The sequence below is a fragment of the Heliconius melpomene genome, chromosome 9 (assembly GCF_056956725.1).
Source record: "Heliconius melpomene rosina isolate 202511_hmr_F chromosome 9, ASM5695672v1, whole genome shotgun sequence".
Lineage (NCBI taxonomy): Eukaryota > Metazoa > Arthropoda > Insecta > Lepidoptera > Nymphalidae > Heliconius > Heliconius melpomene.
In genome coordinates, this window is record NC_140397.1 from 5233629 (window position 1) to 5257878 (window position 24250).

Below are 24250 nucleotides of genomic sequence, written 5' to 3' on the forward strand. Positions count from 1 at the left end.
TGGAAGGACTTATTAAAGTAAACATAAAAAAAAACTAATTAAATTAGAAAATAAATAAAATCCAGTATATATTCCGTATATCTTTTATTCTCGTGTAATTCTTTATAACTTGTATAGAAAATGTGCAAATATAAAGTGACAATTTAATACAACTTAATTCACAAAAGCGAATACCATAGTACAAATACTCTAAAATAAATTACAACTAACACTATATAATATAGTATAAAGAAAAAAATGGACTTCAATAATTTTCGCTACACCATACGGTTATCGTCCATAAACTCAAGTTACAAATAAAATAACATGTCAACTTTATAATTATACAAAAACAAAAATTTGTTCTAAACACAACTAAAATAAAAACAATTTGTTCGTGACGCCATTAAAGCTGCGAGATCTACGCTTAATTAATATAAGTATTAATTAATATTTTTGCAGCAGACATTAATACACCAAAAAACGCCTCAATACTAAAGTCGGTGGAATGATTAGACATAAAATATTCGAGTTAATAATAAAAAATACAATTTAAGAACAGTCTTATAAAAATCAAATGTACCCAAAGACTTGCAATAACTTAGCTTCATTGTACAAAAATTTATAATCTATAATAAAAAGATAATACTCGAAAGTAGTTTAAGAACGAATAGGACGCACATTATAAAAATAGTAGTAGAAATAGTTGGCATAAAATTGTAAAATTTGTTGCGATCGCTATATTTTACGACTCCGACATACGTAAAATGGCAAAAGCAACAAATATATTTATTACATTAACTATAATTACTACTCGTCTATACATCAATACAATTATTATTATTAATAATAAAAATAAAACTATTAAATTTATCCTAACGTTATTCAATGAACACAGGAACTTGGACGTCCAAAATCCAAGAAAAAATTTCAACTTTTATCAAAAATTAATTTACTCGTAAATCGTAACGACTCGAGTGAACTCACCTTGTGTTGCCAGATGCGGGTTAACAAAAAAATCAATAACTAAAATAAACAAATTAACTACTTATTTATACTTTAAACTAAATAACAACTGACTGACTGGCCAGTTAGCACTAAACTTCACTAGAAATCATAGCAACATATGGCAACACCGGTCCATACTATTAGTTATACATATTATAAAAATGCTAAAAGAATGATTAGGTATTTTACATAGGGCCACAAGACGCCTTCATGTAAACCTACTACGCCACAACCGCTAGGAATTCATTAATATATTGAGCTGCCTGTAAACTATAATAGCATCATATAAATATGTTTAAATACGTACGATTTTAATACAAAAAAAAAAGTTAAAATCAAATCTGTGTTACTATTGTAATAAAATTCGATAGAATGTCGATTTAAGGAACGAATGATTTCATTCATTCTCTATTCGGGAGATATAAAATCGTACACATATAAACGTAACTTAAAGAAATTACAAGTTTTGCATTGAAGCTAATTCATAATACATTAAAAGAATAAGAATTATCTTAAAAATATAAACGCGTGCTCATTCGTGTGTAGTGAATGTGAATGAATTGTTAAATTATATACACGACTCAATGCCTGTCTTGGCAACCCTACGAAGGCTAGTTTATTTCAGTTATTATATAACAATTTAAAATAACTGGGTATTTATTAGTTACTTTAATTAAATCATATTTCTCATAGTTAAGATAATACAGGACAGCCTATTCAAAAAATAATTTCAAATATTATCAAAAAATCTATAATTAAAATGTATTTTACTTTAACAAGGTAATATTAAGAATAATTCCTAGTATATTATACGAGATTTCACAATCAACTAGCACCTATAAATTATATAAGAACTGTTTGTATATTTTTTAACCCAATGTCCTAAGAAAGTGATAAGTTTGTACTATATAATATATAAATAAACAATAAATGTAAACTTTCTATATATCTATTTTTAGATGAAATTGAAATTAATAATTCATGTTTGTCAGTCTTTTTAGATTAAAATAATATTCATACTGAATTACTTATATATTTGAACAATCATTGAACAATAGAATTTTTTCAATTCAAAATTAGTAATCCATACAAAAAAAAATAAAGAATGTTTTTAATGTGATGATAAAGAAATGAGCAAAATATTATAAAATAATACATGTATATGTGAGGTAGAGAAAAATGCAGTTATGTAAGTTACTATAATACTTTAGCACATATTTATATGAAAGTGTATTAATATAGTCAAGTTATTTTTTCTTTCATTAATCTATAATAATTATTTTCATTCATTATTTAATCATATTTAATATACAGGAATGTTTAATAAATGTAAAAAAAATGTCGTGACTGTCAGTGAATGTTGTGTAGTTTAATGGCACAAGTAATATAAAGCTTTTATATAAAAATACAAATACCTATTAAATATAGATGAGAGTAAGTAAATGCACGATGGCAGATATGGGCTGTTGCGTATAATGACGATAATAATAAATCATTATATGTACCATTTCTAAAGTAACCAAATTATAATTAATAGCTGTGATAAGAATGCAGACTGAGTTACTCGCGTGTGCCAATGGCCTGACAGAAACTGATATGCCAATGCATTTTTTTATTTAATTTAATGTTTCCCATTTCTCAAATTTCGAGAAATTTTCTAATTACTGACAGCACCTAACACATAAGCTACTAACCAACTCATTTTCTTTCGATCGTTGGAACTTCACTATGTCGAAAACAATTTAGAGAGCACATACATAAAAACTAAGCTACTATTGTTACACTATGGTTGTAGCTTATAGAAAATTTGTTTATAAATATAAATGACAATTCAACCAATAGTTTCAACCAAAAAACCTTATCTATAAGTAATTTTCGCAAAATTAATTATAATTTATCTGAATTATATATATGAAAATTATTTATATACAATATACATATTTCAATTTTTTTATAACATATGTCAATTTTATATCCTTTAAATTCATCTTCATGTCCTAATTTTAACGGACATTACTATAAAAAGAATTGAGTAAGTAGGGGTTAAAGTGATTAGTTGCTGAATATATTTTGGTGGGGTACATATAAAAAATAATCATAACAATTGAAATATATTTATGTACGTGTAAAGATTTTTGGCACAAACGTAATGGAGTAATGGAGAATACAGGAGTTTTCATATCGCATTTATATATCGCATTAACATTACAAAATATGTCAAGTCAAGTATGATTCGTTTTAATATTTTTTTTATACAAACAAAAGTACAAGAAATTGTATGAAAATGAAAACTTAAATATTCCTTTGTAAACTAATTGGGACAACTACCCATTGTTAAATATATTAAAGCGAATCATATAAATTAAGAAAATCGAAGTACATATGTGATTTATAATAATATAACGTCGGTTCAATAGAAAAGTGCCATAGTAAAAAAAAATAAAAATCAAGTTTCAGTGTGTGAATCAATATTTTTTTATATAGATTAAAGATATTTTATAAAATAACGCGCCTAGGACACTTAATTACATTTTACGTTTTACAATTTTGTAACTTTCAATAAAAAAAAAGTATAAACAAATAAATTGTATGTAGTTTTATAATGTCACTTTCCTATTTTACCGAAATGTGATTGGGGACTATAACGGGTGAATTTTAAAATGTATAGTCACATATATGGGTGTGGTGTGGGAGTTGGTTTGTATGGGCACACGTATGTGTGTGTGTGTGTGCGCATCACTCGGTGCAAGTGTACAGGATGCACAGAGTAGACAAGGGTCAGTGGAGTCAGGGGGGTCACGCGGTCACTTGACGAGGCTGGAGAGCGAGCGGGACCTCAGTGTCGGAGTGCGTGAGGGCGCGGCACAGGCGCGCGCGCCGCGACCGCCGCCGCGACCCGCCTGGACGTACCACCATATAGGGTTATGTATACATTCCACTTATTGATAAACATTTATACAGATATTGGTTAGCTTTTTGATATAGTTTTTTTGTTACTTTAAAAAAAAATTAAAGATAAGGTAATTTGATTCACACCTATTATTTTTCTTATATAGCAAACGGATTCAAAATACAATATATCACTTGTATATAAGAAACGGGTGCATATTTGTGCATATATATCTGTATAAATGTCACATATATTGAATATAAATAACGACAAGTATTGATATAGTATATCATCTAATTAGGTAAAATCAAAAACAATTTTACGCATTTTTTCCAATACCAATACGAATGTCATTAAACAAGTTGAAGTCCCACTTAAAAATGTCGATTAGCATTTAACTGTCAAATATGATATATCGATTTAATGTAAATTAAAATCTAAATGACGTTTCTAAGTGCAACCATTAGTTTGAGAATTTAAATAACATTTAAATCCCACAAACTGACAACATCAATAACAAATAACGGAATAACGTCATGCCATTTGCCAATATTTGCATTCTCTGAAGTATCGAAAAGCGTACATACTGTCAGGAGCACGTTCTTATTTTATATTTACAAATTCGATTTAAAACAAGCAAAAACATATTATAGAATCGTATTTATAAATATAGAAAGCGAGGTAAAACGATATCGATGAAAACAGTTACTACCTTAAAAAGCATATTTAACTAAAAAAAATATGCGTAATTGGAACTTTGACAATTTTTAAATGTCCAGAAAATACTTTAGAGGAACTTAATCAAATAACTATGGCAAAAAAAAAAAACAATTTAAGCAACGAACGCAATTAATGTTGTACCTGTGACGTATTTATTTACCAAATTAAAAGCAAAAAATCGCAAATATTCTAAACATAAAATATTTTGAATAACATTTAAAAAAGATAAATTACGAACGGCTCTATCATAAATTTAATTTAATTTCAATGGTGTGCATTGTGAATTTCTTATTTTGTATAATATATAATCTATAATATTAGATTAAACAAACAAACACTACAAGCAACGAATACCCCAAACCCACAAGTTTGTAGAAAGATCTAGAAAGAAAATGAGAATGATTTTTGCATATGAGTACAGATAGTGCAAATCATGCATAAAAGTTAACAGTGCGCATGCATAAGAAAAAGCAACCCCCTCAGCCCATTCACTGTGACAGAAGCGTTGAAGGCATTTCCCTTTCGGCTACATATAATAAAAAGTATATAAATAAGAGAAAAATACAGTATATATACAGATACATTACATAAACATATATAAACAAACTAAGCTATAAATAAACTTAAACATACCCCTTAACTTCTATAATTAAATAAACAAACAAACCCAATAATACATAAAAATAGTAAATAAATAAATAACACAACCTAAAATCCATAACCAAAAACAAAAAGCCGAAAAGGAAACGTATCCGTATTGCAACTTGAACACAGTACCAGTTCACAAGTCGTTATCCTCATCCATAAAGTCCGAATCAGAATAAAAACTCTAGGCACGCGACGAGCACGTATATCGCCTTGTTCTCCTGGGCGCAGGGGGGATGGTGGCGCGGGGGGGTGTTGGGGGTGAGAGCCCGGGGGGTGTTTGGGGTGTCGGGAGGCGTACTTGCGCGCGGGCGGGCGTCCAGCGAGGCGGCGGGCTGCAGGAACCACTCGGAGCGCGTCCGCATGCGCGCGCGCTGCCGCTCGTGCACCTGCGCACGCGCCGAGTTACGCTGTTTTACCCCCTTTTACCGCTTTGCGCTCACCGTACGTACGCTCGGATTATTATATAAACAACTTTATATTTATTCAAGTTAAAAAAGTGAACATTGATATATCATCATATACATTCATATATAAAAAAGTTATGATATGACGATTTTTTTATATATTATTTTTTATGCTTTATTATCTTTATTTTAATCATAGAAAGGTAGTGAAAGACAGTTACTCGTTCTACAATACAGCCTCTAAATATATATTATACTTTGTCTACTGCCAATAACCTCTTTAATTATACCAGTATTTTTAAAGGACACATTATTAACACTAATACTAAAATATTATTTTTTTATAAGCATTATTTTTAATAGCAGCAAGGCGGTACAACGTAGAAACATATCAATAAAGTTGTTTATACTTCTAATCGAGCTTTATTTACAGTGAAATACAATATAGAATCCCATATACCGTTTGTTATTTACAATGTAAATTTAATATTTGGCAAAATATATAATTCTAAATTTCTATAAATGTTTCAAAAATTATTACCAATAAAAATTAATTCACAACTACCCACCTTACAAGTAAAATACTGTTTTATAATGGATTAGTTTTAATTATTTAAAAAAAAAACGAAACATGTTAGGAACATTAGTGAGTTAATCATTAATAATTAGTCATTACACAAATACAAATACCTCTAATAAACCGTTGCCATCGAAAAATCAGTAATATTATATAAAAAAAATATATTTGTAATTTTATTGGAAAAAACACAACCACAAATTGACAATGCTTTTTGTTTAGTACAAACTTAATACAAAATTTAGTCTAATGTTTTTTTTAATACCACACAAAAAATATAAGATAGTAAGAATTTGTATCTTTTATTAAGCCGTAATTAATAAGCCGTAATTTTTTTTCACAAATTTTTAATAAGTTATATTAAAAAACGTCCTAAATACCTTCAAGTGAGAACATATCATACATGCAACAAATGAGCATGAACCACTGCATAACCAATTTGACAAAAACCTATTAATACCTACAATATTACATATAAATTTAAGATAAATCAGTCTGTCGGTATACAATTAAACAAAATATTATAATAGATTTTACTAATGACACCTTTTATAAAATACATATAAGAATTCCATACAAAAGATGTTCTAAAGATTTTTAAAACAACTTGAACATTATTATAATGATGTGATATCGAAAATTAATCTCTATTCATATATATGTATTATAAATTAATTTATATTTAATAGGGTAAATAACCTTAATTAAAAAAACTTTAAAACGTATTAAAATTATATATGGAAAAAGCATTTTAAATACAATTTAGTCAGTGGTTCATGCTTATGAAACAGGAAACACAAGTAGGCAAGTTACGACAATGTCGTCGGGTGTACTACGGGTGGCTACAAATCAAAAACTCGTCACCATTTCTTAAACAATAACCAATCCTTTAGTGTGCGCTAGAATTCAAACATATATATTTTTATATGCAAATTTTGATATTTACATAACAGAATCCAATTATTGTAAAAAAAACTGGTAAATTTTTTTACCCCGATTATTTTTTAAATCCCGATAACGAATTAAATATTAATAATACTGGCTCATTTAGTTTAATTTTAAAAACTTTGAAATTTCAAAGTTTTCATCAAATAATAAAAAAATAATAATTTTATATTCTAATAAAGTACGCGTATGAGTAGAGGTTGCTAGCGTATTTAATATGTAGTGATGAAAAAAAGGTTGGTGTGATTTTTTTAACTATGTCAAATGCGCACAGAAAGTAAAACAATATTATTAAAAATTAAGTCTAAATATTGATTAACAAAATTAATTGAGACAAGGAGAACTTTACAATATGATTTTGTAGCAATTCACACAAATACACTACATCTACGGATCAAAGTAAATGAATATTATTAATCGTTTTGGCATATTAAGTTTTCACTATTTCAATTAAAAAAAATAGTTATAGGTATATTTAAAAAAAAAATGTTTTATCAGTGTGAAATCTTAGGATCGTGGAACTACCCTAACATTTTTCATATACAAATTAATATAAGATAAAAAACTTAAAAATTAGGAAAAACCAAAAAATAAAAAAAATCACTTTACCTGTGGCAAATAGGAGAGACTTTTGGTACTTTCCGCATATTTGTTAATAGCGCGAAGCTCTTCTAACGTCATATGCGGGCTGGAATTGCTGCGTGATGATTGTGATGACGAACTGACTGATACCTGGAATTTTTTCGTACATTATAAATTATTGGAATAACTCGTATTTTCATGATTTTTAATAGCGTACCGGTTTTTGATACACATTACTATACACGCTCATAAATTGTTAAATTAGAACAGCAGCTCCAAAAATATGTATTTTTAAATGTCACGAAATTTACGATCCTTTTCCACACCTTGTCACACTAACTTGAACTCCCTCCTTCCCCTAAACGTGTGACGTACAGTAACGTCCTGCGACTGGACATGGCCGTCTTAAAGCTAGGCTTTTCTTTTTCTTGTAAGAAAAAGGAGAAGTAGCTAAAAACTCAATAATAAGAAAATACCCTGAAGTCACATCTGTGCAATCATCCACAGCTAACATCAAGGCGGCAAGCACTCGGCAACCATGGCCCTCACGAGCTCACCAATCAACTAGAACTCGATGATCCTCACCTTGAAGACACTCTCTTCTAACGAGATGGAGAGGCGCGTGCAGGAGTCGAGCAGGCTGTGCTCGGGTATGATGCCGAGTCCGGCGCCGCCGCCCGCCGCGCCCGCAGCCCCTACCAGCGCCGGCATCGACTGGCACTCCTCTGACTTGGATAGACCTGAAGATTTCAAGTCATCAACTTTTATGACTTTTGACTGTACTATACTGAAGTCGTAATTGGTAAAGAACGACAAATTCTCAACGAGGTATCCCCACCAATTCAGGAAAAATAACGATTCCCGGAAGCTCCATTCATTGAATTAATTTGTATACGAACTACCTAGGAGTGAATTATTAAATACCTCTTATCAAAAAAAATGTTTACAAAAGACATACACAGCGGACTTGGTAGAAATGTTGACATAATATGAAAATCATCTTTGAAATTCTACAGACCATAATATACTTCATATAATAATGTGTTCATATGTATTTTAGGTATTCTTTTAAAAAATACCTTAAATGTCAATAAAATGTATAGCATAATAATTTAAACATATTTATTTTAGTATAGTGGTTTTAACTACAAAATTATAAATTTTAAAAGAGTGTGAATTATTGTTGCAAAGTTATCAACAACAGTAACAGTGCTAACCCAATGTTATTTTTGTATAAAAATATTTTTTTTATTTAAATAATAAATTGATATGTTCACAAATACATAATATTAATTAATAATTATTAATGTTAAATGTGCCACCATTTTGGTCCGATTAATTTCAAAACTAAAGTGTAAGAAATATCTACTTTAAAATGTGATATTATTAACTCGCAAAATACAGGGACTCACCGAAACATAACTTATATCAAAAACTTAACAAACTTGACTTTAAGAACTTAAATGTTGTGGACCTGCGGAAATATTATTCTATTTAATCTATGGTCGCTTAATAAAATTTAATATATATAAGCGCTTCTAACTTTTATTTATCAATACTAATATTATATGGGTTATAATAAATTCTAAATGGAATAATATAGTTAAAAATCGTTAAAAATTACATAATATGTTTTTCTAATAATGTATTAAAAGAAGAAATATTAGTTAGTCAAACAAAGCTTAGTCTCTTAAATCCAACCTAGACAGATATTATAAATTTCTAAAGGTAAACAAAGAGGCCATCGTGTCGCAGAATATGGGATAGTATCTAAATGTGAACGCAATGGGTTCGATCCTCCAAAAAAAAATATTATTTTCAATTTCCTAATTTGGTAGCTTAGTAACTGTTATTGTGCCTATTTCGGAATCAACGAGTATTAAACTTTAAATAACACTTTTTAACAATTATTTGAAAAATTTGTAATGAAAATACAAACAAGGATTGGAAAACGCAGTGTTTTAACACTAGGTTCTCCTATCTTGCTACATGTAGGTCACATCACTAAAAGAAAAAGGTAAACAAACATACAAGATAAAATTCTTTAACCGTTTAATGTGTGACATCGTCAGATTAGTGTAATTCCTTAGCTTTTTAAGGTTTCCTTACCTTCTAAATTGAACTTGTTGCCCCAACGGTCGCATTCGCACTGAAGCCATGTTTTCTCAGCCTCCAGCGACAATTGACCTGAAATATGCAAGAATGAAATCTTATTTTGCAATTCTTTTTAGATTTTATGAATTATTTTATTGTAAAAATTACTAGCTTATATATTTGTAGAAAATACATAGTGATTAATTATTTTGTACTCCACTTCTATTTTAGTAATAATTAAGTATTTTTATCTAACCTTTTTTAACTGGACTGTAAAAAATTCTTGTAATTCATTATAAATGATAAACGGTTTTGGAGCAAAACCTTTGCCTACCATATATAATATTTTTTTGTTATACTTGTCGATAAAGCAGTTTTATTCAGAAACAATATTTACAAGGTTCCCGCATATTTCTAACCATAATATACTGTACCATCTGAACTAGAACGAAAGCAGTTGAGTTTCATTGTCTAAAAATTACTATAAACAATCAAAATTCAATAAAAAACACCGCAATAAACTTTAAAATATCAAATATTAATAAAAAATAAAAAATAACTGTACAACTTGACTAGTACAAACCAAGTGAATTTCAAAACTGATTTCTCTATCTTATCATTATAAAATACTTAATAAAATTATATATAAGTGAAATATCTTTGATAAAATGGCAATTTCGATTAACTTTGCCATTGAAAGTAATAGGTATGATAGATAACGATAATTAATTATATCTAAAGCGATCAACTTCAGTCAGTGTATAGTACGGCCGACGAGTCGTGCCGTTTTAAAGTTAGCTGCAAATGCATGCACAGACTTGAAACGTCGATCTTAGGGTTTTTGCTTACTTTTGATTATTCTTTCCAAGCGATACGCAAAAGTTAAGAAAACCTAACTTCACAACAGCCACGACTTGTCAACCGTACTATACTATACCCACATACTATAAAGCCTGTTTATCAAACGAGTTTCAGTGGTAATTTTGAAGAAGCAATAAAACGTTTCTCAAGAAATTACACCAAGTGTCCGGCTCAATTGATCCGCTACAATTGGCACAACTGGATTTGCAAGAGGTTATTAACTCGTTAATTGAAACATCTCCCCCTCCCCCCACAAGGTTATTGTGCGACCATTATTAATAATTGGTCGTGTATTATTTTGGTGTTGGTGGCATTGAGAAAGTTAGTTTTTTTTAAATTAGTCGATTTGAAAACTTTCTCCAGAAAAATCTACGCATTTTTATAAACAAAAAAAATGTGTGGATTGATAAGACCAAATAAGACAGTGTATGTCTTTAAACGCGCCTTTTTTGTTGGCTTTAGGAAATTATTTTATATAGGTATGGATTTTTGCATTTTCTAATCTGAAAACGAAAATCTTATAGTTATTTTCTCTCTGTCTAGCTACGAAAGAAGAAGAAGAAGAAAGAAGAAGTTATAAAAAAATATACATATATAGTTATAGTATATCATACATAGTTGCAACGTCCGAATAACCTACTTGGTATTAGATTACCCTTTATCATTATTTTGTTTTGCTTACTTTAAAGACAAAAGACGATAAACATAACTGAAGATGACGAACAATTACTTCTAGATCAACTATAAAAATCAAGTTACTTCAATAAATATTCCTCAAATATAAAAAGAAAAAATTAGCGTAACATTATTTTCATTTCCTCTTTTTAGAAAGAAAACATGTTGAATTTCACGACACAACGTTGGGCACAGAGTGTCATAACACTAAGTTCCTTCTCTCTATCCAGCTGTAAGCGGGATACAGCGTGAAAATAAACCTGAAAAACACATAAATACAAATACATACGCGCATACGCCTCCTGGTCCCTATGGTGTCGGGGCGGCGGCGGGTCCCTGAACGAGCATATCCACTCGTCTCTAACCCGCAGTATCCTGCCCGTAACACGCGCGTAGTACTCGTAGTTGTCCCTCCCGAAGAGGTCCCCGGCGCTGAACTGCTCTATCAGTTGCCTCATTATACGTGTGGCCACCTGGTTTATGATATAATATGTTTAAATATTTGTAGTGGTTTAATATATATTTAGATATTTACACACAGTCATAGAGTTGACGAAACGCTGCTATGAAGTTAGCTGCAGATGCCCGTGCAGATTTGGTTTTACGATGTGAAGGATGCGTAAAAGTACAGAAAAACTAACTTCAGGGCGTATACGCCTTGTCGGTTATACTGTATGTTTGATTAGAATATATATTTATATCTAATGTGTGAAAAGTATTTCGATTCTAATGTGACATGCCATATGAAAAATTTAAATCTACGTTTATATACAAATAGCCCTCAAAAAAACATAAAATAATAGTACCCAACTTAACTATAAAAAAAGCATTTTTTTTTTTTATTTCTCATTTTTTCCCCCATAACAGGACAGAATAATGTAAAAAAAAGAAAAATTCAAATATGACAAAATTAAAAAAAAAATTACATTGTAGGTACATTTATAGGTCCCGTGGAATCTCTTTCTATTAAAGTAAGTGGGCAAGGGAGATGAGTCAAGGCGAGCGTTGAAATGACTGACTAATTCAATTTGTGAATCAAGTGCTTATCTACGGAATGCTGGGGTCGGAAATTGTGACAAAAAAAAAACATTAGAAGGACGACGATGTAATGTGACTAAACTTGGGACGATTTCCTAACAACATCTTACTTGACCTAGTGTCAAGACACTACGTTTCCATTTTTAATTTTTGGAAGGATTTAAATTGATAGATCAGAGCGAAGAAATCAAAATGTTAAATATTTCATTTCCTCTAGTGGGAATCGAAACCACATCCTGTCGCATTTACAGTCACACTGTAAAATAATAGCTATTTTGCTTCAGTAAAAACGATTGACAAGTATGCTTAAACTATTTCGTAAAAGAAATTATATGTACATTAGGAGCCATTTCTCACAAATATTTATATACAAAATTACCAATACAAATAATTTTAAATATTATAGAATACAAAATTGACAACTATTCAATAATAAAACTATAATTCTAAATTCAAAAGTGCAACAGTTCATACTTACAGAGACCTCCGCCTTTAAGCAGCAAAATTTAAATATGTTAGTAAGCGATTGTGTAAAGCTATTTACATGTAAATAAAATAATTATAAAAAAAGTCACAAAATTTACAATATATGTAATATTCACAGTGTTTACAGTTATTTTTAATGCAATTACTCCAAACATAACATAACCATTGCCTTCTGGAGTTAAGAATGTCGATTATTAATATGGAATAAAAAAAAAGCTAAATAAAATTATAATAAAATAAGGAGCTATGGTAAATTTCACAAAACGAACAAACAAATGAATAGTTTAATTTCACTTTTTAAAAAAATCCATATAGATACTGAAGAAGTGCAATTATTTTAGCGAACACAAGTTTTGTAATATATATAAAATTTACAATAAAGACATTTAAATAGATACATTTTTGGATAATTCTATAAAGTTTGACAACTATCGCTGCTTCGAATCCAGCTATGTACTTTACTAGTACATTTACTAGTATACTATATAGGTACATACGTCAATAAAAAGCAGTAAAAGTCAAAAAGGAATATTCAAATTCAACCAGTGGCAAAACTAGCGCAAAACTAAAGTTGTAAATAATTATACTCGTATATATTTAACCTTAAAACAAAACAACTCACAGTCCTCTTAAAAAAAAGATTTCAGTAATTATGAAATTACAATATACCTAAGATAAAAAAATAACAAATTATTACATATAAAAAAATAGAAAGATAATTCTTATCAGTTCATTTCAGACGTAGAAATGGCATTGTGGGATCTCGATACTGATAACGGTGCCAGCGAATTGCATCCGCCAAGACTGTAAACTACTTAACGTTCGAGCTCTTTGACAACACAAAACTTTGCGCCAACTATTTTAATAGAATGTACGAAGCCATCAGATGAAATTAAAGATGTCAACTAACGTTTAACCGATTTAAATGTCTATCTCTAAATTTCGTCTCTAAAAGTAATTGTTATGTTATATTTTTTGTTATGTTGAAATAAATAATTTAATTTTTTTTTTATTGAATATCGAAAATATTTTCCAAATAATAAATAAAATGACAGGTACCACAGATGATTTAAATGTTCCGGTAAAATAATTCGATATGAGAAACGCCCACTAGAAATATGACATACCTATCCCACACATCAACATATTTCGGTGCTCGTTATCGCTATATAATAGGTAATTATTTTAAAATGATCATTTTTATTTATTTCATGTAAAAAAACTTCATGTACAAAACGAACAGAAGAGAGAGTTATAATCCCTTTTTTTCTTCGTTTTTGTTTTAATTTTGAAATATCCTATTTTTAAGCCTGTATTAATAAACAACTCTCATGTATAAGACCGATGTTGAGATACCATTAATAGGCATAATATAATTAATAAACGAAAATGGCATCTCAACATCGATCTCAGACTTGAGACCAGTTTATAAATACAGTCCTTAAAGCTTCCTCACTAAATTCCTGATTTCCACACCCAATAATTTCATTGCAACCGCGTTATCAGTAAGTTAAAATATTATATACAATACAATAAACACCAACAAGATTGGATTACAATACTGTGTCACGTCCACACATTATCCACTTAAGTTCCGACAGTCTGTTGTAACGGACATACATACATACGTATATTGAACACTAACACTGACAGAACTGACCTTGAACCGCTGCACATCCTCCATTGTAGCCGTCTTCCCGTCGGACACGCACGAGTGGAAGAAGGACGGTGCCACGGACACACCCAGGGCCTCTGATGTCATACCCGTACCTACGAAGGGATATGTAGTTATTGATTGCTTAAATAGGATTAGTTTATCAAAAAATATATTTTTATTTATGCTTTTTTAATGTCCTAAATGTCCTGAATCAGCTTCACGCTGTATCCCGCTAACAGCAGGATACGTGGAGGGCACCTAGTGTTAAGATACTCCTTTTCCCACTTTCCGTCTCTCAACTCTCTCAACGCCGCTCTTTGCCTCGGTACCAGACTGAAGAAATGAAACACATAATTTAAAAGCCACTTCCACTTAAGATACGTGGATTTTTTTACTATATTACAATTATTCGTAATAGCCGTTTTTGCTACGAGTGTTTGTTCTTAAGTAATTGCTCATCTTTTCTTGGTTTATATGATTTATGTGTTTCCGAGAATTTACGACCGCTTTATCTATGTGCGTGTTAAGAATTAATAAAACTAAAATAGTAAACCTACCTACTGAAATTAGCAAATGTTACACACTTACATAACAATAATAGCAGTGGGATATCATTTCTGCTTTGATTTAAGAAATTTAATAGGGATTTTCAATATGTTTAGTCAATTAGATTATTTGTAATTATAATACTTATAAAAAAAAACATATTTTTGTATCTTTCTACATCTCCCCCATGGAGCAAGAATAAAGAAGAGACCTTACTGATTATAAATATTTTCATTTCTTCAATTTGGTATCAAAGCAAAAGAGCGGCGTTGAATTCCACAAGGCACGGAGTATCTTAGCACCAGGTTCCGTGTGCCTGCCCTACTATATGCTGGATATAGCATGAAGCTGATAATAAAATCGATTGTATAAACAAAATAAAGAAGTTTCAAACACAAAACCAAAGACAAAACATAAACAACCATTCAACCATAGCCTGGTTGAATGGTTGTTTATGTATGGTGAATCCAAAGAGCAAAATAACATCAAGATTATATAACAAAGTGACATTTCATATAAAATGCCACCCAATACCTAAAAGCGTGTTAGAAGGGGGGATAGGATAACGTGGTTAATGGACCGTATGCCTTTGTGATAATAATGCACGCTTTTATAACTTAAACGATGGTTGCTCGGTCTATTTATGGAGGCCGTTGGGGTACAGCGTTGAAGTGTTAACACGATAGTTATGGGTTCGATCCTCGATCACGACAATTAATTATTTTTATTTCGTCGCTCGAGTAAGAAGTTAATTATTGGCAATGTTGTGCCAATGTTGTAAAAATTTGGCGGTGCTTGAGGGAACGTAGTGTCTTAACGCTAGCGCTCGTATTTATAAATCGCTCTCAAGTCGAAGATTGATCTTGAGGTGCCGTTTTCATTCATAAATTAATTATACTGTGAGATAAGGAAATTGTTGGCAGAAGCCAAATTACACCAATGTTAATAAGAGACATTAAAAATCAATTTAATGGGTAAATTTTATTAGAAAATAATCAATACATACTGTATTAAACCATTAATTTAGTGATAAGAAATTAAACGGTAATCCAATTTTATTATTATTTCATGCAAAAAATAACATAAAATTTAATAAAAATGTTATAATAATTAAAATTAAGAGAACTTGTTTCAAAGAATCCAAGCGTATTACGCAAAAAAAAACAACTACACAATACAGATAAAAAAGTATATATCAAATTAAAATTTAAAAAAAAAATCGCAACATCCCATTTATATTGATTAAACTAATGCTTCTTCGACATGGATCAAGATTGGGATAGATCTAAAGAATTATATTCGCCATTCCGCACGGCCATGACACAGTAAAATTAATACGAAAACGAAAATAGTTTTTTTCAGAGAGCGCCTCCATGATATCCGCCATTGTTAATGAACAGCCATTAAATATAACAACATCCTTTACATTCAGTTTGAGCTATTTTTGATTATTTTTTTTATTTCTATTGTGTTTTTACATTTATGAAACGGTGTACGAGCTTGTGTAAACTTATGATAAAATTAAATATTTAATATTTCCATTTCATGAGTTCCGCCAATCAACACGCAATGGCTCCGGAATTGTGCAAAAAATGGGGAGAGAAGTGTTTTAGCACTTGGTTCACTATGCCTACTCTCCTGTTTGCGGGATACATCGTGAAGACAAAAAAAAATTATATAAAACAACATCCATTATATTGAGTTTACGCAAATTTTAAGTAATTTTCTCTCTATTGTTGATTAATATTTATGAAACCTATTATCTAGTATGAGATAAAATGATTCAGTAATTATATCAAGGTTAGATGATGATTTCATTCGTATATATATATATACGCATGAAATGTAGGTATTTATAGTTTTAATACGTTTATTGTTTCATATATAAATAAATAAATTTCAAGTCATATTATTTATGCATTTTACATGCATTTACAGAGCAAGATGGACGTTAATCTAAATATAAGTTAACTGCAGTAGTAAATAACTATACAAACCTATACATACTAAACTAGTCTACTTATAGCGAAGACATGACGTACAAAAGACAATAGAATCGAATACAATATATGACTTAAACATGGAACTCTATGGAACCTTACCCACCATTTAAGTACTGGGAATCGTTGAAAAAACAATTACCTCTCCCCTCCCCCATTTCCTAATTGGTCCCCTTCATTGCGCACGCAACAGATGAGCTAATTAGAATATTTGATTTGGCAACCGAAACGTTCAAGTGGTTGACCCATAAAAATGTAAGAACATCCGGTTTTTGTCACTTGTCGGCATGTCTAAACTACGGTACGATGTCCGAAATAACACTTATAAAATATATAATGTTTATAATTTATTGCCTTACGTTTCCTCTTAACATTGTGGAGAAAATTATTAAATTTTATTTTAGTGTTGATATATAAAATATTAAAATTCGTTTTAAATTTTGAATTTTTTAAATGTATGAGCGTCTTTGATTCGTTACAAATTTTGATTACCAAAAAGTTTGAAACAAACTATAGATATATTGCTATAAATTTAGTTTCGAATTGATCAATATTAAAAAAAAATGCATTAAAATGTCGCCATTCAGTATGCAATGTGGTAAACCAAATAGAAAGTCATAAATAAAAATTCGTTAAGCAACTGAATTCTATAAGCATGAATAAAAATTCTATAAAAAAACCAAGAGCACTGTGTGGGTGGGTGGATGGCACAGTGGGTTCGATTCCCACTCCGTCCTCCGTTGAGTTCCGCCATTCAACAAGCAGTGCTTCCAGAATCCGTCGGTAAATATGGAACGGAGTGTCCTAACACTTAACTTGACCTCTGCCTACCCTGCAGAGTGCGGGATACAGCATGAAGCTAAAATCAATCTATTACGTATAACATATTAGATTTTATATACTTTTTTTTAAATATAAATCGTACTTAACTATAGATAATAGATACCCTTTTTTAGATACAATAAAAAATACCTCACGCACGCACACATACACACACACGCACACATACGTTATATGGGCGTAACAAAGACATTAGCTACTAAATAGGTCAACCACGGTGAATGAACAACTGAAAGATTAAATAATAGCACGACGCCCGCTTAGCTTGTTGCGTCATTGGATCACTCGACGGTAGTAGCTTCACGCTATACGAGTATACCGCACCTAGCAAGGTAGGCAGAGGGAACCTGGGAACCTAGACTTTAGACTCTACTATTAAGACACTTCAGTTCCTAACTTTCTGGCCAATTCTACGAATGAATAGTAAATTTGAAGCAGTAGAATTCTCAGTTTTTAGGGTTCCCGTACCTCAAAAGGAAGAAACAGAACTGTTATAGGATCACTTTTGTCTGTCTGTCTATCCGTCTGTCAAAACCATTCATGTTGGGATCGCTCTTTAAGGTGGCCTCACTCATCAGTCATCACTCAGCTTGTTACATCATTAGATCACCCGACGCCAGTAATTGGCGAAATTACTGTAATTATTTCCAATACACCGTTGGAGTAAATGAATGCTTATATTTTTTTTGTATAATTCATTCACCGTTTCGTATGTTGCAGGCACGCGAGCTAGATACAAATAGTTTTTTTTACGTTATATTTCACATATGCATAACAGGATAGTCAGAGGGAACCTTTAGTTCCCTTGCTATTTAGTTCCAGTTGATAGAGAGTATTTCGAGACTTCGAAGTGTGTTGAGTGGTGGACTTCAATACCGCCGCTATGCCTTGTTACCAGAGCGCAAAAATAAAAATACTAAATATTTCAAATCCTCAGAGTGGAAATCAAACCACAACACCGTGTTTACAGTTACACACTTGTGCCACTGTGCCACGAAGGCCTCTAATTACTTGAACATGAAATTGAAATGTAATTTGTTATTATAAGCAGTTATCATACCAGCTTTATCAGCGTTCGAAGCCATAACCCGAAAAGTTCCGAAGAGTAGCACCAACAACCTCTGCGTGCAAACAGGTAGAGACAGTAGCAGCCTGTGGACAAAACACATTTTACTCAAAAATAATATTAAAATAAAAATCATAAGTAATTTAAGTTAACCTGGCCTGGTAAATATAGACCCTTCAGACACCTCTGTCACTGCCTAAGTTCCGTCACTCAACACGCAATGCCTCAAAAAATTCGACAGAAGTGGAAACGGAATGTCTTAACACTAGGTTCCCTCTACTTACACTACATAATGCGGGGTACAGGCTATAACAGTACAGGTTCTCATCAAAAGAGCCGTCGTCATCATATTTTATGTAATACAAAATTATGTAATTAAAGCGAAAGTTGACGGTCTTTAATGATCGTAATGACCTAATTCAGGAGGAAAATTAAAAGCTCGACATAAACAAGAGGTCAATTACCCCGCTCAAATGTCCAAAGCAGTCTCGCACCATACTTTATTTACTAGATAAGACGGAACAAGCTTAATAACAATTGAAACATCACAGTGTAATTGGGACTGAGGTCTCACTAATTTAGTTATGGCCTTCTCAATAAGAAAAATGTAATATCTGATATACTTTTTGTTTACTAGAACTTCAAATTTGGTTCCATTAAAAATATAATTTAAAAAAAAAGTACCAGTATTTTTCATAATTTTAATTTTATAACAGTTAATGCCAAAATGGTTCCAATATACGTTTCTATTCATTATAAAAATGTCATTTGGTTCGATGGTGGCTTAAAAATTCAAAAGTGCTTGTGATGATCTAATTGAATAAGAAATATCTGGATTTTGATTTACTGACCAGGCCAAGGCCCACCCGCGGCTGTAGTGCTTTTGATGGTGATGATGAATTATACTAGATGATGATGATAATGATACAATTGCTTTTATAAAACATATATTAATACTATAGGTTTTTTATTTACATCGTATATATTACAAGTAACACTTTTACTTTTCAGGTGTAAGAATTTGCGTAAACATATTCTTAGGAGTCGCTTTCATTGCGTGATTGTAAACTCGTTGCTTCCGTACATCTTTGTTTTCCGTTTCTTTTATACCTACGCTATATGTAATACTTTTGTACTGAATATTTCAAATATAAAAAAATATGTTCCGTAATATTAGAACTCGATTCACTCGTTAATTTTTGTACTCTACCTTGCTCGGAAGTTAACATAAAATAATTAAGCAGTAGTATTTCCTTTACAGAGTCCCAAAAATATATTCGATATATATAAATACTTTTTTTAAAGCACATGATGACGGATAAAAATACTAGCAATAAAATTAGGTAAATCAAAATATTTTTGAAACACAAAACAAAAATTTTAAAAATGTAAGAAAATTATATTTAAAATTGAAACTACTGTAATTTTAATTAACATCAATTACCTTCATTAATATAAGGAAACGAGCAAAATTGTAAGATGTGAATGACAATTTGAATAAAACCTTGGCACAAGAGACGTTCGTGAAACTATTTTGAATATATTATATGTATGTTATCTTAATAACAAACAATAAAAATATAATTGTACGTAATCATAAATATATGGTCCGTCAAAAACTATGGCTTATCTTATCGTATCGTATCGATACCTAGAACACATCGATGTGACGATATATAAGGGGAAAAAAACTTCAATTTCGATATTTTCATCTAATTTATTACTCATCCTAGTGTATTACAAGATAGAATGCTGTTCAGTTCTTTCTTTTTGTTAAAAAAAAAAAGAACTGCACTCCAAGAAAAAAAGGAGAAAGGAATCAAGAAAAAATATTCGAGAAATATTCACACCACATTCTATCTAAGCACTGTTAACGACTTTAAAAGAGAAAAATAATTATAATAAAAGCTAAATATTAACCCCATTAAAAAATGAAAAATATTTGACTTTAAAATTTAAAAAAATATATAAAAGCTAAATATCAATCCCATTTGACTCAGCCATCATTGAGATTGGCATACGTAAACACGTATTGTTCCTAACATTGCAGCTTGACGTCGAACACCATGTATAACTAAACAATGACACTGAAATGCATCCACAATGTCTTTTTGTTACGCAAAGACATACACACCATAATTATTATAGAGATGTTCAATTATTTTTTTTTACTTTATGCTCCATGTTATATTCTGGCTAAGGAGACAGACAGGTGTTGGGACAATCCATTCTCCACTTTCCGCTGAATTTTTGAGGCGTCGTGTGGCGGAACTTAACCAAGCATTTTACCTCATTACCAGAGCTAAGAAATGAAAATATTAAATAATTCATTCCTCGGAAAGGGCATCACACCCACAGCCATCGCATTTCCAATTTTTGTTAAATAGTTTATTGACTAAAAGTTAACCATAATATATAATTGTTTCATAACATTTTGCTTGAATGAAATAGTACCGATAGGTTAAACGTACCGTGAAACGGATATAAGACGGTTATATGAACTGACTTAGTGAAGCGTTAGATACACTTATAACTAATTCAATTTATTTGTTATAGTAAGTTTAAGACAAATTGATAAAAATATGTTGTCTATAATATTAATTAGGTCGTTTTTATACTTAGACTACATAAGAAATGTATATATTTTAAAATTATTAGTTAATGTTGTTAGCCCTATTGGCGTTTACAGCGACACCGGTTGGGTAGGGAAGAGACTACTCAGTCCCTGAAGAGAGGCAAGCATTAAGTGGCTGCCTACTGGAATATGTTGGGTGGTGGAACTCAGCATAACATTTGTTGTGTTGCTTTTAATAAAAGATTATTTTCAATAAGAATATGCTAAATTTAATTGCACTTTTACAGTTCACTAAACTGCAGCAGACATTATTTTACAATATTTAATTTTACAATGAGATATTCAAATAAGATGCAACCAACAGTAAGTAAAATTATTTCCAAATAAAGAAATCCTTAGTAAATATAAATTTATAAATATTACTCGCCTTCTAATAGCATCAACTTGCTGTTCTCCAGGAAGCTCTACAGCAGTAAAGAGGTGCATCTCTCCTTCACGACCAAACACTCCTCCAGGTATCTTCCTGTGTAATTACAGAAAACTTTATTTTTATGAACATTTTACCATGATTTGAGTATTTATGTTATAGGCAAATAAATCAAAACAAAGCAGCAGCTCTATATATGTTTACCCTGCAAATAGCAGAGTAGAAAGGTATTAAAACCTACATCCTATATCTAATTTCTGTATAATTTTAAAAAATATATGTGTTGGGTAATTAAATTGAATGCTGTATTTTATACTGAACTAGCGACCCTCTTGCGGCTTCGCCCGCTTTAACTACTGGATTATTCATGTAATGTATGTTTGCAAAGCACTTAAGATAATGTGAAAATTAATTAAACCCTAATGCAACCCGCATTTTTGTAGTTTCAATAAGGATTTTCCAATTGTTTTACACAGCAAGGATTTTTTAGTAGGTACCGTAATTTTAAATCTGTGCTACTAATCTTTTCAAGTACTTATTAAAATATATATATATTACATTATACTGTGTATATATGCTATGTTAATATTGCAATGCTTCCAGAATTCAGATTATAGTGGGGAACGGAGTGTATTAACACTTAACCCTCTGCCTATCCTGCTTTGTGCAGGCTACAGTGTGAAGCAGATTATTATTATTTTTTTTTATAAAATGTTTATTTCTTTTACTTTAGACTATTATTTGAGTATCATTGCTTTACCTTAGGAATTTTTTGAGCACACTGGCAATTGTATATACGGAATAGTTATCGACATTAACGAGTCGTCCAGTTTGAAGAAAGTGTATGAGTTTCTTCATAGCTCCCTGGTGACCGGGCGCGCGAAACACATCGCGCCGTAATGGTGCTTCTTTGTTCAGTTTCAATATCAGCACCTAAGGAAACCACTTTTTAACATTTTTATGATAACGATACGCACTACTTGATAATTTAAATTTTAAATACCACAAGGTTTTTCACATAACATTAATTATAAACATTTTGTTTCAAGTTTTGATATTATAAATTTAACTCTCTTATGTACACTAGTTATTAAAACGACTAACAACCACGAAAGCGGCAAATTTTTGACATTATCACATGTTTAAATATTATTTTAATACTAACAAGTAATGGGCCTGGTATGTCATCCTTGCATACTTCGTGTAAGGGTACACCAAATTTCACTTTTTCCAATCTCCTGGGGTACGGTAAAGAGTTAGGATGACCACAAGATGTAACCACATTGCTTAATGTAGCAGCTCGCCGGTGCATCCGCCTCGCCCAATTACTCATTTTGTAATACAAGAAGAACACTAACGAAACTCAACCTTTAAAATATTTTATATAGTTAAGTTGAATGAAACCATTTCCAATTTAGAATTTAATCCATTTCTTCACAAGCCAATATTATCGTAATTAATTGTTTTCTTTATAACGTGAGAGATTTGCATTTTTGTTTTAGCGCCACCTCCATTTTTGTCAGATCGAATATATTTTCTGTAAATCAAGCAGTTTGACTCGCTCGATACACAATCAAACGAACAACGTTGAACCGCGAATGTAATGTACGGACTTTACGATTGAATGGCTTTTATGTAGTATGTATATAGTATACACGTAGTATGAAAATATCAAATAATTTAGTTAATAACATGTAGTTATACAAAGATTGTGATCACCTTGCCAGAGCAAAGCGTACTGTCAAAAGTGTCAAAACTCAAATCAAAAGTCATTTTATTTTTGTACAGCCTAGACTAGAGTACTCAGAGTATACAGATTTAACAAATATATCAATTTCAAACCTAAGTAAGCCATTTTATTTCACAAAAAAAATATAATTATATATATGAATATCGTTTAATATCATCCAAGAAGTTAGCACCTATGAAATAAAATGTTTTGAAAAAGTAATTATATCGATTACTAAAAAAAAGCAATACAATTTGAAAATATTTTATGAAGTTTAATATTATAATTCAATATATGCATTTATTTCATGTTTTTCATTTTTACAACTATAAATTTAAATGTCTACAAAATTTACTTACAGTACTTTAAGAACCTTACGATACAGTACCAATATTTACGTTTATTGAGCTTTAACTGACAATTTTATTTATTATAAAATTTAAAATATTATTAATGTCTTAATGTGTATAATATGTTTAATAAACATTTCTATTTCACTTCGC

At 30.6% G+C, this 24250-nt stretch overlaps 1 protein-coding gene across 5 annotated transcripts; it reads right to left on the reverse strand.

Annotated features, from left to right (window-relative positions):
* Nucleotides 1-69: 69 nt before the first annotated feature.
* Nucleotides 70-23768, reverse strand: RhoGAP71E (Rho GTPase activating protein at 71E). 5 transcript variants are annotated; one of them, XM_085189796.1, is made up of 12 exons: nt 23184-23768; nt 22779-22951; nt 22019-22114; nt 19011-19102; nt 14568-14677; nt 12900-12911; nt 11673-11856; nt 9863-9940; nt 8339-8493; nt 7781-7903; nt 5544-5631; nt 70-3887 (listed from the first exon to the last, which is right to left on the reverse strand). In XM_085189796.1, the coding sequence occupies exons 1-12, from the start codon at nt 23349-23351 to the stop codon at nt 3784-3786; spliced, it is 1383 nt and encodes a 460-aa protein (XP_085045922.1). In that variant the 5' UTR covers nt 23352-23768; the 3' UTR covers nt 70-3783. The 5 variants fall into 5 exon arrangements, with proteins under 5 accessions (XP_085045922.1, XP_085045921.1, XP_085045923.1 ...); XM_085189795.1 differs by lacking the exon at nt 12900-12911 and having other exon boundaries at nt 5375-5631; XM_085189797.1 differs by lacking the exon at nt 5544-5631 and having other exon boundaries at nt 23184-23767.
* Nucleotides 23769-24250: the final 482 nt, after the last annotated feature.

Excerpts from the sequence above, each read along its gene's own strand:
- RhoGAP71E (XM_085189795.1), bottom strand. The coding sequence starts at position 23,351 with ATGAGTAATTGGGCGAGGCGGATGCACCGGCGAGCTGCTACATTAAGC. Across the intron at positions 19,103-22,018 it reads CAAGTTGATGCTATTAGAAG|GCTGCTACTGTCTCTACCTG; the intron begins GCGAGTAATATT and ends TTTTGTCCACAG. Across the intron at positions 9,941-11,672 it reads GGACCAGGAGGCGTATGCGC|GTCAATTGTCGCTGGAGGCT; the intron begins GTATGTATTTGT and ends TGCATATTTCAG.